Source organism: Bison bison, unplaced genomic scaffold (genome assembly GCF_000754665.1).
Source record: "Bison bison bison isolate TAMUID 2011002044 unplaced genomic scaffold, Bison_UMD1.0 scf7180017864255, whole genome shotgun sequence".
Classification (NCBI taxonomy): Eukaryota; Metazoa; Chordata; class Mammalia; order Artiodactyla; family Bovidae; genus Bison; species Bison bison.
Genome location: NW_011494827.1, coordinates 92,394 through 108,457, shown reverse-complemented (window position 1 = coordinate 108,457; position 16,064 = coordinate 92,394). Strand labels below are relative to the sequence as shown.

At 49.2% G+C, this 16,064-nt stretch overlaps 1 protein-coding gene across 1 annotated transcript in view; it reads right to left on the bottom strand.

Moving 5' to 3' along the window:
• LOC104994283 (solute carrier family 2, facilitated glucose transporter member 9-like) overlaps nucleotides 1-16,064 on the bottom strand; it is a gene marked incomplete at its 5' end in the record, with an annotated part of 133,150 nt that overhangs the window by 58,144 nt on the left and 58,942 nt on the right. The window contains 2 exons of the mRNA XM_010847790.1: nucleotides 9,633-9,708; nucleotides 13,060-13,161. Of these exons, the coding sequence (XP_010846092.1) occupies nucleotides 9,633-9,708; nucleotides 13,060-13,161 (178 nt within the window). The remainder of the gene's footprint in view (nucleotides 1-9,632; nucleotides 9,709-13,059; nucleotides 13,162-16,064) is intronic.

The following is a 16,064-nucleotide window of genomic DNA, read 5'->3' as shown; positions in this document are numbered from 1 at the left end:
ATCCATCTTTTCTATTGAACCCATTCACCTGCCTCTCCTCTGAAAATAGGCCATTTGTGCAATTTCCTTTAAAATCCCAGCTGACAATACCTTCGTGCTGGTCCTTGACCTAATTGCAAATTTCTATGATAGTTGAGAGTCTGCAGGGCAGTTTTAGAAAGAGGTTATCTCATAAGTCCTCACCCCAGATCCCAGATGGTAATGGGCGTGGGCATTTGGTATCCACTACTGCATGGAGACAGCTAAGAATTAGAATCCACACTACTAGAGTTCAACCTCACCTTCTGCATCAATCCCTTTTAGAGATACAAATATGTCCTGAGCAATGACTGCTACTTTTTTTTTAAGCCTGGACTTGTGAGAGATTCCCATTTATTGTCATTAAACCGTTAAAAAAAAATTAGGACTGTATACCTATTTGGTGTCAGGCTAAGATCTCTTGATTTATAGCTCTAATCGTTTTAATGTATATAGACTGATGTCTTCCACCCAATCATTACTCCTTGATCAAGAAAGTTAGAGATTGATGTACTTATTACTCTGTTTTGCACAGAGTTTCTTAACTTCTGAGGGGAAATGAATCATCTGACTTGACCTCCATCTAAATTCTGGCCTACTTAATGTAGAGTGGAGGCCAAGGCCATGGATGGAATTACTCTCTCATTTATTCATTCACTCAACAAGCAGAAATGTCTGGGTACCTATAACTGCCAGGCATTGTGCTAGACTCATACTTGGGGAGGATCTCTTCCAAGCAGGGCCTGGCCTCCTGCCCTACCCCTGACCAGGCAGCTGAGGCCTTGCTGTCTGCTCGCTGAGCTTCCTCTTGGGTCAGCATTTCCGAGGGACAGAAACTCGCCCATGCACTGGGTCTGGCACAGTGCCTGCCCCATGGCATGGGGTTCAGAGGCAGACAGAGCAGGGCTGACTCTCGACTTCCATCCACCCTTGCCAGCTGTAAGATGATGGATCCAACCTTGCAGACTCGAGAGAATTCAATGGGATCATGTCCAAGCAACATTTGCCCAAATGCTGGCCACTTGACATTCCCTGGTTCCACCTCCTTTCTTCCCACTCCTGCCCTCGGGTAAATTCACTGAACGAGATTATCCATTCCCAGGTCTGTCTCCCGTGGGCTCCTCTAGGGCAGGAGCAGCATGTTTTCCATCTCTTCCCCACTAGACAGAGCAGGTGCCAGGCTGGCGCTCAGTTCACGTCACACATGTGTGTGGTTTGGACTCTATTTCCCTTGATTCTTCTCCCTTCACCCCTCCCCAGGCTCTCCTCTTGGGTCTGTTGGGCTTAGCCTCTCCCCTTTCTGGGTCTCATGGGCTCCATCAGGGTGGACTCTCAAAGTTCAGTTCCTAGATCCTGGCTGGCACTTCCAACAGTGCCTGTGGGAGGGTCCCCTTCAAGGGGCAACCTTGGCCAGTGGCTGAACAGGTGGACTTCTGGCCTCTCTCCCACCCTCAGTGGACCTCTGTGGCCAGTGCTCCAAAGGCTCCATGGTGCCAAGGCCACAGAGCGTGAAAGGTCCAAGGTGGACGTCTAACTATGGTGAATGAAAACTGTTGCCTGCCACACTAGTAAACAGCTGCCCCCAGTGGTGAGCCCTGAGGGGACTCAGGATGGAGGCAAATGGGCTGCCAGTCCCTGCAGTCACCCCAACAGTGCACCCTAGGGGACTCAGGACTGGAAAGAACAGGACGAGTGCATGCATGCTAAGTCGATTCAGTTGTGTCTGACCCTTTGTGACCCCATGGACTCTGCCCCATGTGACTCGCCAGGCTCCTCTGTCCATGGGATTCTCCAGGCAAGAATACTGGAGTGGGTTGCCATGCCCTCCTCCAGGGGATCTTCCCAACCCAGGGGTTGAACCCTCGTCTCTTATATCTCCTGCATTGGCAGGCGGGTTCTTTACCACTAGTGCCACCTGGGAAGCCCGGAAAAAACAGGATACTGGCCTCCACTAGCTAAGGTGCAGATCAAAGGAATGATTTCAGTGAGCCCAGACTCTTGCATCTTCCCAAGACACAGAAAAGCACTAAATTCCTTAACATCCTTAAGATATCTGTTTTCTTTAATGAACAGTAATCTTTTGATGTTCCAACTACCTGGTCTTTGCTGAAAAAACTGTATATCCCAGCTCCTCCCTTGTCTCTTTGGAGCAGTCTCTCAGAGCTGTCTCAGGCTGCCTCCTGGGCTTAGTTTTGTCCTCAGTTTTGTCTGCTGAATTAAATTAATTCTCACCTTCCAGGTTGCGCATCTTTTCAGTCTACAGACAGATCAATGTCTGGATGGGATATTTGAGAACCCTCCCATGGGCCCCAGGACCCAGGACCGCAGGAGTATGAGCCACCAAGCCACGCCATGCGGGGTGCTTGGTGGGGAGAGAGGGTCCGGAGGGTCACTGCCCGGGTCTCGCTCTCAGCTCTGCTGCTCTTGCTGTGTGACCTTGGGTGAGTCATTTGTACACTGTGCAGCTGCTCTTCTGTGGTGGCAGCAACACTGTCTCATTCATTCTTTACCTGCAATCCTGGCCCAGAGCCTGGCACTGTGGGATAATAAATATACATTTGGCTTTTCCCCCTGGTTTCTGGCAGAGAGCACAGTTCCTGGCACAAAACATGGAGTTCCTCAAACCCTTGGAATTTCCTGAGTGATAGGAGTGTCCTGAACTTCCCCAGTGGCTCAACGGGTAAAGAATCTGCCTGCAATGTAGGAGACCTGGGTTCTGTCCCTGAGTTGGGAGGATCCCCTGGAGAAGGGAATGGCAACCCCATTCCAGTATTCTTGCCTGGAGAATTCCATGGACAGATGAGCCCGATGGGCTACAATCCTTGGGGTCGCAAAGAGTCGGACACGAGTGAGCAACTAACATCATTTAAACATCATCACATGCTCCCTGGGCGCTTGGCATACTCCCTCATCGGGACATCACAAGCCTTCTGGAAAGCTCAGATCAGATCCTGATTCACCCATTTATACGAACAGTGATCAACTTCATCTTGCTGCGTGGACCAGGGTGCATCCGTCCTCCCCACTGGCTGGTAAACTGCCCTTAGAAGGCTGAACTCAGAGCCAGCACAGTCTGTTCATCGTTAAGACTTTTCAAACTGCAGTTGACGTGCTTTGAGGATCATCTCCTTTCCCTCAAAGATAAAGCTCTTTTATCCTGGGCCTCCTTTATTAGGCCTCTCTGCCACTGCCTTGGGGTTATGCACACAAATAAAATATGTAGCAGGAAACTGCCTTTCTCGTTTTCCTTCTGTCCCTTCACTAATTTCAGCTCACTGTCAAGTCTCCTTGCATTGATCCACTCACCACAGAAGCTGCCTCGGGCAAAGTACAGCTTCTCTCCTGGGAAGATGATTTTTTTTTCATTTAATCATGGAGGGGCAGGCTGCCTGGGAGGCCCTTGGCCATTTTTCTCCCATCGGCTCCGAGCCATGCTTTCCTAGGGCAGCTCTTCCGGGGACCTGTTCCTTCCTGTCCACTTAGCAAGATGCAACATGATCTCACAATTCCAGTGGCAGTGCCCCCTGGACATGTAATTTCCCCGGGGGCTTAAGCTATGTGCTGTCGATATGAGTCCAAGTGAAGTTTCTAAGCCCTGGTCAACCTTGTGGCTACAGTAGCTGGAGTGGGTGACACCCAGCTGCTGGGTGAACATGAGGTGTCTGATCCGAGATTGGGGGGTGCACCTGGACCTCTCCTTAGGGAGCCTCCCAGACACTGATGGAGAGCAGAGTCTAAAATCCCTGAAACTCAGCACTCAGTCATGATCACGAGAAGGCAGCATTTGCAAATGTTGGGAGGGGAGCCAAAGTCACCGCAAGAAGGACGAGAGCTTGGGAAAAAGCACAGAAGGCAGATTTTGTGGACTGGGTCAAGAAGGCCTTTCAGGCAGGTGTGCAGATGGGTTCAATTTAGCATCTTTGTTTAAGTGCACGGAGAAGACGACCAATCTGTCCACGGAGAGATCATGTCAGCACTCACTGTTCTTCCTGGGAGAACAGCTGTTATCAGAACAAAACAGAAGAGCGCTCAAATCCCACTCGGGGATGTGGGTTTCCCCTCAGTGGCCTGACTCAGCCCAGGGCCCATGTCCATGGGGTCCCTGCCAGCTGGCACTGCCCAGGCCCACGGCCCTAGTCTGGTCCTCAGTTCCTGTAGCCTGGGTTTCCCACCTGGCCCCTGGCTCATGCCACTTGACTACATATATTTTCCCATCCATCTGCCTTCCAGATCTCTTCCCACAGCAAACCTGCCCCGTGAAGTTCATGCTTAAATATCCCCCTGAAACAGACCTCTCTGGAGCTCAGAGTAAATCTTAACATAATGCCCCTGGACCTGCCTCCAGCTCCTCACTGACTTCCGACGGGTCCTGCGATGTGCCCCCGCCCCCAACCCATCTTGGACAGCGGTTCTCACCGGGTTCAACACTGGAGGTCCAACGAAGCCTGTGTCAGGTGAGGTCCGAATCAGCATTCACTGTAGTTCTCTAAACCCCTCAGGGGATTGTAATGCTTTCAGACAGAGTTGGGAAAGCTGGCTCTAGCCCAGGGATTTCCAAGTTTGGCTGCAAGCTGGAATCACGTGGGAGTGTTAGAAAATGTGGCCTGGGTCCCACCGCCAGCTTAGGGTTTGGTTGGCCGTGGATGCAGCCTGACCATCAGGACTTTTGAAAGCTTCCCAGGTAATTCAGCAGTGTTTGAGAACCACTGCTCGGGCCTGGCTGGGTTATTTGTGGTTCCTTTGCTATTAACCTCCTTTTATATCCTGGCATTTCTGCTGTATTGAAATTCATCTTTCCCTCCCTCATAAGCTAGCTCACTCTCCCTTCTTCCAAAGGTCAGAACTGAGGGATTCTAGAAGGGGTGGCAAACTTTTTCTGAAAAAAGGCCAGATGGGAAATACATGAGGCTTTTTAGGCCACTGCAGATGGTCTCTGTCACACATTCTTCTTGTTTTCCCTTTAAAATGTAAACACCATTCATTGCTCATGGGTCATACAAAATAGGCCATGGGCAAGATTTGGCCCACAAGCCATAGTTCCCTGACCTTGGACCACAGCATTGGTTTGTTAGGTAGAGAGTTCCCCATCAGTAGAAGCAATCAAGTCATAGTGAGAGGACTTCTTGGCAGGGAAAGCATAGCTTAATCTTCCAGTGAATAACTGGACTGAAAATTTTTCTGTTCTTTCACAAACTGAGGATGCCTTAGTTCTAATTCATCCCAGCTCCTGGGCAGTTTCTCATCTGCCAAAGAATCTCTGAGGTCCCCTGGGAGCTCGGAAAGCGTCCCCATGTTCTGTTCCACCTCATCGTGAAGGTCTGTATGTGTCACACAGCCTTTGTGTCAACAATAGGTGCTATGATTTAGATATGTGAGTTTGAGGCAAAGAAGAAAGACTGCTCCTGACCTGTGTGTACAGATAACGTTTGAAGCAAGAACAGCAAGAAACCATGAAAATCAAAGTGCTCTGAATTCACCTTCAGCCACGGACATTTGACAACTAGATACAAATGGCAAATTGTACCTTTCTGTACTGACACAAACAGGACTGATTCCTGATAATGCAGAGTAGACCTATCACGTGAGGATAAAGACAGAAGCTTCCTCTCTTGTCCCAGATCCTGTGTCAGTTCTGCAGGTCAGTTTCCCGACAGGCCTGATTCCACCCACCTTTTAGCAAGCAGTCAGTGAGTAATGACCATGTGCATTGCTGTTGTTCAGTCACTAAGTCGTAGCCATGTGCATAGGTCAGAGTTAAGATTACAGGTCCTAGAACACAGTGGTGTCAACTCTAATCCAGCCCTCGCCTCTTAGCTATGAGGCCTGGGGAAATGATTAAATTAAGATTTTTGCTTTTCATCTATAAAAAGGCTATAAAATTAGTTTGGGAAGGGAAGGTTTTACAGCTTACCTATAATTCACCTTTTACAGCTGGGATAGGGAGAGGGAAAATAGAGAAAAAATAATAACTAGTCCATTCTGTTTATAAACTTGCTAATCCAGTCTCATAATGGTACTTGAAGCAGAAAGATAAGAGAGAGTCCTTATGTACAAATGCTTTTAGAATGCTTTACCTGGTTTATTTAGAATGGGATGTATAGCTATGGGGAGAGTTCACTGGAAAATGTCAGTGTCAGCTGTGTAATTATCAAAGTGAAAATGAAGATGCGTCATGAATAAAATAGTTTCTGGATGTGTGTTGTCAGGCATGTTTTATTCAGAGACCCTGGGAGTTTAATCTGGACCAGAGTGCACTCTAATCTTCAAGGAAGAATCTAGGGAGCTGTGCTGATGGCTTTAAACTTCACCTACATCTTATGATGACCAGTATCCTGAGAATTATTAGTCAAGTTTGAGTCTGAGTGAAATCCCTGATTGTTACTATTTTATTTTGACAACCTGACTCTGTGTTATCTAATATTCATATAGGATGTTTATGAGCATTCAAACACTTAGAACAAGGCCTGGAGCATAGTAAGTGCTCAATAAATGTTACTATTATCAGAGAACTGGTGTAAGGACTAGATCAGGCGACAGAGATCAGAGGTTGGAAAATGCTGGAAAAGCTCAGAACAGTGCATGGATGTGAACTGCTATCCTTTGCAACAAGGTGGAAAGAGTGCAGGTTTTAAAGATCTGGGTTCCAATCTTGACTCCAAACTTTTCCAGCTGGTTTATGTTAGGGGACCGTGTAACCTCTCTGGGCTTATTTTCTCATCTGTAAACAGGAGCAGTTAATCCTAATTTCAAGACTGTCATGCAGATTGGGGGCGATGTGTGAGAGACATCCCGTGAAATCAAGAGAGCTTAATGCCTGAACGCTACTATGTGTGAGGCCAGGATGGGGCAGGATGGGGCCAGGGAAGCCCTCAGCCATGGCCTCTGCATTTAACCAAGTCATTTTAGGGGTGACTTGTCCCCTTCTTGGAAGAGCTCTAGCCATGACAGTGCCTGTTCTGGCTCCCTTCTGAGCTCTGAGGATAAGATAATGAAGCACAAACAGGTTCTTTCAGAGCTTATTTTCTAGACCGAGGGAGACATACTAAATCAGACATCAGCTGACTACGGCCTACAGCCCGCACCCAGCCTGCCACCTGCTCGTGAGTAAGGTTTCTTCGGGACACAGCCGTGTCATCTTTCATTTACACACTGTCTGTGGCTGCATTTGCACTACCATTGCAGAGCTGCAGAGTGGCCGTGGAGGCTGTGGGGCCTGGAAAATATTTACTGTCTTGCCCTTTACACAAAAAGATTGGCAATCCCTGTATTAAATCCTCATCTGAGAATACTGTGAGCAGATGAGGCAGGGAGAGAGGCTGAGAAGCAAGTAAATCAGGATGATGTGATCGAGGGTATGTGTGTGTATGTGAGTGACTGTGGCTTGTGTGTGCACATGTGTACATTTGTGTATGTGTATCCTTGTATGTGTGTGTGTGTGCATGTATATACTTGTGTGTATGTGTGTGTTTGTATGTGTATCTTTGTGTATGCTTGTGTATATATGCACATGTCTGTGTGTATTTTGTGTGTGCATGTGTGTACATGTGTGTGCTTGTGTGTATGTATATGTGTGTATTGTGCATATGTGTGCATACTTTGTGTATGCATGAGTGTGTGTGTATACTTGTGTGTGTATTATGTGTGTGCATGTGTATACTTGTATGTAGGTATATGTTTGTGTGTGCTTGTTGTGTATGCATATGTGTATACACATATGCAGATGGTAAAGTGTCTGCCCGCAATGCGGAAGACCTGGGTTGATCCCTGGGTAGGGAAGATCCCGTGGAGAAGGAAATGGCAACCCAGTCCAGTACTCTTGCCTGGAAAAGTCCATGAACTGAGGAGCCTGATAGGCTACAGTCCACGGGGTTGCAAAGAGTCGGACACGACTGAGCGACTGCACTTTCATTTTCTTCACTTTCATGTGTGTGTGTACACTCTGTGTATGCACGTGTGTATGCGTGTGTGTGTGTACTTATTTGTTTGTGTACATGTGTGTTGATTTTAGATTAAGTGGTCAGGACAGGCCTCACTGGGCAGGTGACGCAGCCTGGGTGAGATGGTCACACTAGTCTATGAGCCCCATGAGAGCAAAGACTGCCCCTTGGGTTTCCTCCCCACGGTCCCCTGGCCTTGCATGGAGCCACCAGCTGCCCACCTCCAGGGGCCCTGATGTGACAGCTGCGTGAGGAGTGGGTGGTGTGGAGGCCCTGTGAGATGGAGCATATTCTCCTTGAATCTCCTTTAACTGCTTCTTGGGCTCCTTGTTCGTCCTCTTGTCGTTAGCTGCCCCGTCTCCTGGAAGATACCTCCTGTTCCTCCAGCCGTCTCATCACTGCAGCAGTGTGTGCACATGCGCACATGCGTATGTATGTCTGATACTACCCCGGCCCATCATTCCACGGCCCAGCCCACCATCTCACTGCAACATTCTGTGTCCCTGGTGGGGATGAACATGACAGGACATGGAACATCAAGGCCCGTGAAAATCAGCGCAAAGGGAGAAAGAGAAGTTCAGGTCCATCTGTTCTGATGGAAATGTTTTCATCAACAGAGAAACCCAAACAAAGGAGAACCTCAGCAGGGACTTGGGGAGAGAGCTCTGCGATCGTCAGAACTGCCCGGAGACACCTTCCCAGCCCCAGCATGGTCTCTGACAGGGCCCCTGCAGGACACAGGCCCCCAAGCCAAGCATGGCAGGGGCCCTAGTCTCACCCACCTGACCATCTGAGGCCCTGGAAGAGCAGAGGACCTGCCCACTAGGGAAACGGCAGAGCTGAGGCTGAAGCTGGGTCCTGGGTAAAGTGGGGCTCAGAACACTCCAGACTGGACACTCATGCAGGGACAGTGACAGGTGGTGGTTAGGACCTAGGGGCTGGGCGATTCCATCACTGCCCGCTCGAGGCAAGCAGCTTCCCTCCTCTGCCTTCTCTAGAGCTGTCTCGGGCCTTAAATGAGTTAACGGGCATCAAATGCTTGGCCAAGTACAGCACATAATCAATGGTGAATAAATGGCACCCCACTCCAGTACTCTTGCTTGGAAAATTCCATGGATGGAGGAGCCTGGTGCGCTGCAGTTCATGGGGTCGAGAAGAGTCAGACACGACTGAGTGACTTCACTTTCATTTTTCACTTTCATGCATTGGAGAAGGAAATGGCAACCCACTCCAGTATTCTTGCCTGGAGAATCCTTTGGATGGGAGCCTGGTGGGCTGCTGTCTATGGGGTCTCACAGAGTCGGACACGACTGAAGCGACTTAGCAGACTTAGCAGCAGCATACCTTCCATTTGAAACTGTAGCCTCTCTGTGGGCACAGACTGTAACTTGAGTATCTTTCATTCATCCCAGCTCCCAGCTCTCCCAGTTGTTAAAGGTCGCTATGTTGTAGTATGTTACCATCTACTCATCTTTGAGTGAAGTTGTTACCGACCATCAGTTGGATGAAACCAAGACAATCACTGCATTTAAATAGGTGGGGACTCTCTATTCCCCCTCCACTCCCAGTGGTTCTTGCCCTTCCTCAGACCACAAGCTTTGCATCCGTACAATGAGAATGCCCTGCCCTGGTGGCATCGTGAATCCCTAGGCTAGCAGGTGAGGAAGAGAGCCTTACCTGGCCCGCTGCAGAAGGCGGCAATGATGGCCAGAATGCACAGGATACTCAGGTAGGGGATCCAGGGCGCATGATCCTGTGAGAGAGCAGTTGGGCAGATGAGGAAGCAGTCATGGGTGGAGGACCTGGGTACCACCCCTGCCCCCAGCTCCTCCTTGATCCATCTGCGAGACCTCAGGTAGGCAGGTCACTTTACATCTCTGAGCTCAGTTTCAGCATCCATAACGTGGGGATGATGATAACCCCTAAGCCATTCCATCTGTCTACTGTACAGATGTCACAGTGAAGTGGCGTGATGCCTGTGAGCATTTAGCAAAGTCCCAGCATTCGGCTTCCTGGGTGGTGCAGTGTAAAGGATCAGCCAGCCAAAACAGGAGACTCCTGGGCTGGGAAGATATCCTGGAGGAGGGCATGACAGCCCACTCCAGTATTCTTGCCTGGGAAATCCCATGGATAGAGGAGCCTGGTGGGCTACAGTCCATGGAGTTGCGAAGAGTCAGACACGACTGAGCAACTGATCATGCACAGCATATGGTAAGTGGTAGAGAAATGAATAACACCATTTGAGGGCTTAATTGGAAGCAGGCAATATGAGAAAATTTTACAGGCAATTTCACTTTAAAAAAATTTTCTCTAAGCCAATCTCTATGAATCATATAAAACACTCTATCTCTCCCTCTGCTGTCCTGACAAGGTGTGAGATGAGTTAACTCATGTCATTAAATATGCTTGGAGGGGCTGTCACTTGTCTGGCGGGTAGGGGTGGTGGCTTCACGCCTGGTGGGAGAGAAGTTTAGGAAATCGCTTCTGCTCTAGCAGACTGGATGGTGATGATGAGAACCTTGTGTCACCAGTGCTGGGACCTGATGAGCGTGGGTGAGCATGTGTGGAGGTGCTGGGGCACCTGGGCCCAGTCTAAGAGAGACTCGGGGAGAGAGGAGTCTGTGCTCACCTTTGAAGGCTGAGCCGAAGTCAGGCAAGAGGAAAAGGAAAGGAAAAGATTTCCAGGAGAGGGTTCCCCATGGGCAAGGGCACAGAGGCACAGGAGAGCCCAGCATGGGCCTCCAGGGTGGAGGGGAGTGGGGAGCGGGGAGAGGGGAGAACAGCCCTTCCATGCCAAGCCAAGCCTACCAGCTCCTGCTGCAGCAGGGTCTAGGGTTGGAGGAGCCTCATAGCCTCTTGTACTAAATGGGTCTGGTGCCTTGAATCATCCATCCATCCATCCATCCATCTGTCCATCCATCCATCCATTCATCTGTCTATCTGTCCATCCATCTATTCATCCATCTGTCCATCCATCCATCCACCCATCCATCCATCCATCCATCCACCCGTTCATCCATCCATCTATCCATCCATCCATCCGTCTATCCATCCATCCATCCACCTGTCCATCCGTCCGTCCATCTGTCCATCCAACCATCCATCCATCCATCCATCTATTTGACAGATTATTCCAAGGTCCTCCCGGGTGCCTTGCTGGGAGGTGGAAATGTAGAAATGATATGGGCATGGTCCTCACCCCCACAACTCACTGTCCATTGGTAGAGAGAGATGGCTCAACAATGAAAGCCAAGGCTGTGTGTAAAGCAGTGTTTTAAGTCTGCCCCTGGGATCCTGGGGAAGACAGAGGAGGCTGCTTCACTCAGACAGGGGAAAGGGAAGGCTTCCTGGAGAAAGCGGGAGGAAGCCAGAGTCTTAGAAAGCAAGAAGCCAGTTGAGCAAGGAGGGCCCTGGGAAGAGGAAAGAGCCAGGCTCTTTTGCAGACAGCTGCTGGGGAGCAGGGCTGGGGTGACAGAGGAGATGAGGGCAGCTGAGCAGGGAAGAGCTCTGAGAGCTCAGGGTGAGGCCCAGAGGGGTTCTCATGCTCCAGATGGCTCTTCCAGACATCTGACTCACTCTCCAGAAAGACTATGACCCAGAACATCCAGCTTGGTTGGTCCGAGGAGCCTGTGAGACTCTGTCCAGAACAACCCTGTCTGGTGGTGGGGAAGGAAGGTCTCTGCCAGCACATGACCCCAAGGAAGAGATTCCCACCTCCTGCGTGGTCAGCATGCCCGGCAGCAACTCCTTGTGGAAGGACAAGCTACTGTCTCTCAGACATGTGCTAAGTCGCTTCAGTAGTATCTGACTCTGTGCATCCCCATGGACTGTAGCCCACCAGGCTCCTCTGTCCATGGGGATTCTCCAGGCAAGAATACTGGAGTGGGTTGCCATGCCCTCCTCCAGGGGATCTTCCTGACCCAGGGATTGAACTCAACGTTTCTTGCATCTCCTGCATTAGCAGGTGGGTTCTTTACCACTAATGCCACCTGGGAAGCCCACCAGCACGCTGATGTTGCCTTTTTCTAGACATGTGGGGACATTAAGACCTTTGGCAGGTGACCACCACATGTGATTTCCATTCAGGGATTCACTTTTGAAAATTGCAAATTCTTATTGACCACTGTGACCTCGCCCCACACTTCCCATAGGGCTGAGATGAGCTTGAGGCGTGGCGTAAATGCTCAGTGAACACAGGCTGCCCTGAGCAGTGCAAGGGGCAGGAGGAAACCCCAAGGTCCTGAGATCCAATCTCAGGTCTGCCCTTGCCCAGCTGTGAAAGCTGGGGCAGCTTCCTCATTGAGACGTATGCTTCAGTTTCCTCATCACCATTAGAGGAAAAGATACCACTTCCATAAGAATTAGCTATGGCTCCATCCATTCCCCCCGCAAACAGGCATTCACTGAGCACTTACTATGCTCTGGGCACTGTTTGCAGCACTTCAAATGCATGTCTTATTTAATCCTCATGCTGCAGGTGAGAGGACGTGCCTGTCCCTTCCCTGGGGAGGTCAGGATGGGCTGGGCATAGGGTAACCATCCCATTTTAGACACGGGGCCCTGAGAAGCAGAGAGGTTAAGTGACTTGCCAAAAGTTTCATGGAGGGTAAGCGGGACATTCAGGATTCCCATCAGGCAGCTGGCTCCAGTGCCCCTGCTGGTACCCACGGGCATCAATGTGGTAATTGCACAGGAGTCTCACAGGGCCATGCCAGCCACCCTGAGTGGGAGCATGAGAGCTGGAGGGGGCATCTTCAGAGACATCTAGTGCAATCTCCTCTATTCCACAGATGGGTAAACTGAGGCTCAAGGGGGACAGATCTTGCCCAAGATTACACAGCTCATTAGTGACTTCCCGACAGGACCAGAAGTCAGGTCTCTTGTTTCTCCCTCCCTGGCCCCCACCCCAGTCCAAGGACCCATTACTAACACCTTTCCCCAAGAGTGCTCAGCAGCTTCAAAGCTGAGATGCCCTTGGGAACTCCACACCACAAGAGTTGCCTATAGACTGGACATACTTCCCGAGCCAATGGTCCCAGAGCATGAGGCCGAAAGCCATGCGCATCCTGAACTCCCTGGGGAAGGGATAGCCGCATTCTCTCACCTGCAGCATCAGCGTAATGGTGAGGATCCCAAAGAAGAGGGCCATCAGCCCAAAGCCACTGATGAGGAGGGGTCTCCGTCCCACGCGCTCGATGACCAAGCCCTGGGTGAGGGTCAGAGAGAGACAGTCATTAATCTCCTTCTTGCAGCGAGTGAAGGGGACCCGTGCTGCTGGGGAACCACACTGGGATCATGGCTAAAGGATGGCTGTCACCTGGAGACCCCCAGCTGCTTCCTCCATGGCCACAGCCAGAGAAGGAGGGAGAAGAAAGCCACAATTCATGAGCACCGGCTGTGTGTCCGTACATTCACCTTCCTCCCGATCTTCCTCATCGGGGAGGGTGGGTGTATCCTCAGAAGGGACATAGTTGCCCAGCCCTTCCCCCACCTTGGGAGCCAGTAGGCAGGTGGAAGGCAATTGCTCTCTATTCCCCTTTGCCTTGTTTTGTGGGTGTCCTAGGGGTAGACTCCCAGGGCATGGTGCTGGAGTGGGAGCGGCAGAGAAGTTCCCACCTCCTGCCTGTAATTGGCCTCGAGTCAGTTGATATTTCTGTCTTTGTTGCTCCCCTTTCCCCATGGTCGTGGGTTAGTGTGGGTGCTTGAAACCGATGCCACTTGTCAAGCACCTGTTATGTGCTGGGCACAGTCTTTCTATGTGTCCATTCATTTAACTGTCACTAAAGGCAATGGCACCCCAGTCCAGTACTCTTGCCTGGAAAATCCCATGGATGGAGGAGCCTGGTAGCCTGCAGTCCATGGGGTCGCTAAGAGTCAGACACGACTGAGCGACTTCACTTTCACTTTCATACATCGGAGAAGGAAACGGCAACCCATTCCAGTGTTTTTGCCTGGAGAATCCCAGGGATGGGGGAGCCTAGTGGGAGGCCATCTATGGGGTCGCACAGAGTCGGACACGACTGAAGCGACTTAGCAGCAGCAGCAAAGCTTCATAAAGCATTTTGTTACCCTCCTACACTGTTGGCGGGAATGGAAATTGGTGTAGGCACTATGGAAAACAGCATGGACGTTCTTCAAAAGGTTAAAAATAGAGCTACCATATGACCCTGCAATCCCACTCCTGGGCACAAAGCTTTTTGGTTGGTTGTTGTTGTTCTGTCACCAAGTTGTGTCCAACTCTTTGCAACCCCATGGACTGCAGCCCGTGAGGCTTCCCTGTCCTTCACCATCTCCTGGAGTTTGCTTAAGTTGATGATCACTGAGCTGGTGATGCTATCCAACCATCTTATCCTCTACCACCCTCTTCTCCTTTTGTCTTTCCCAGGATCAGAGTCTTTTCTGGTGAGTTGGCTCTTCACATCAGGTGGTTGAAGTACTGGAGCTTCATCTTCAGCATCAGTCCTTCCAATGATGATTCAGGGTTGATTTCCTTTTGGACTGACTGGTTTGATCTCCTTTTTTTTCTGGAGAAAATTCTAATTTGAAAAGATACATGTACCGCAATGTTCATAGTAGTGCTATTTACAATAGCCAAGACAAGGAAGCAGCGTGTCATGTCCATCAACAGATGAATGGATAAAGATGTCAGATACACACACACACACACACAGGAATATTATTCAGCCATAAAAAGAATGAAACAATGCCATTTATAATGTCATTTGCAGCAACTTGGATGGACCTAAAGATTATCATACTAAGTGAAGTAAGTCAGAAAGAGAAAGACAAAGATCATGTAATATCGCTTGTCTGTGGAGTCTAAACCATGACATAAATGAACTCAATGAAATAGAGACAGACCCACAGACGTAGGAAACAAACAGATGGTTATCAGAGGGGAAAAGAGGCGGGAGAGAGGTCAATCGGGAGTTTGGGATTCGCAGATACAAACTGCTACACATAAAATAGATAAGCAAAAAGGTCTTGCTATAGAGTACAAGAAGAAAGGTCCGATGCTGTAAAGAGCAATATTGCATAGGAACCTGGAATGTTAGGTCCATGAATCAAGGCAAATTGGAAGTCGTCAAACAAGAGATGACAAGAGTGAACATTGACATTAAATTATAGGAATCAGTGAACTGAAATGGACTGGAATGGGTGAATTTAACTCAGATGACCATTATATCTACTACTGTGGGCAGGAATCCCTTAGAAGAAATGGAGCAGCCATCATGGTCAACAGAAGAGTCCGAAATGCAGTACTTGGATGCAATCTCAAAAACAACAGAATGATCTCTGTTCGTTTCCAAGGCAAACCATTCAATATCACAGTAATCCAAGTCTGTGCCCCAACCAGTAAGGCTGAAGAAGCTGAAGTTGAACGGTTCTATGAAGACCTACATGACCTTTTAGAACTAACACCCAAAAAAGATGTCCTTTTCATTATAGGGGACTGGAATGCAAAAATAGGAAGTCAAGAAACACCTGGAGTAACAGGCACATTTGGCCTTGGAATACAGAATGAAGCAGGGAAAGGCTAATAGAGGTCTGTCAAGAAAAGGAGGTTTGCACCGGTCATAGCAAACACCCTCTTCCAACAACACAAGAGAAGACTCTACACATGGACATCACCAGATGGTCGACACCAAAATCAGATTGATTATATTCTTTGCAGCCAAAGATGGAGAAACTCTATACAGTCAGCAAAAACAAGCCCGGGAGCTGACTGTGGCTCAGACCATGAACTCCTTATTGCCAAATTCAGACTTAAATTGAAGAAGGTAGGGAAAACCACTAGACCATTCAGGTATGACCTAAATCAAATCCCCTACAATTATACAGTGAAGTGAGAAATAGATTTAAGGGACTAGATCTGATAGACAGAGTGCCTGATGAACTATGGATGGAGGTTCGTGACATTGTACAGGAGACAGGGATCAAGACCATCCCCATGGAAAAGAAATGCAAAAATGCAAAATGGCTGTCTGAAGAGAGCTTACAAATAGCTGTGAAAAGAAGAGAAGTGAAAAGCAAAGGAGAAAAGGAAAGATATAAGCATCTGAATGCAGAGTTCCAAAGAATAGCAAGGAGAGATAAGAAAGCCTTCCT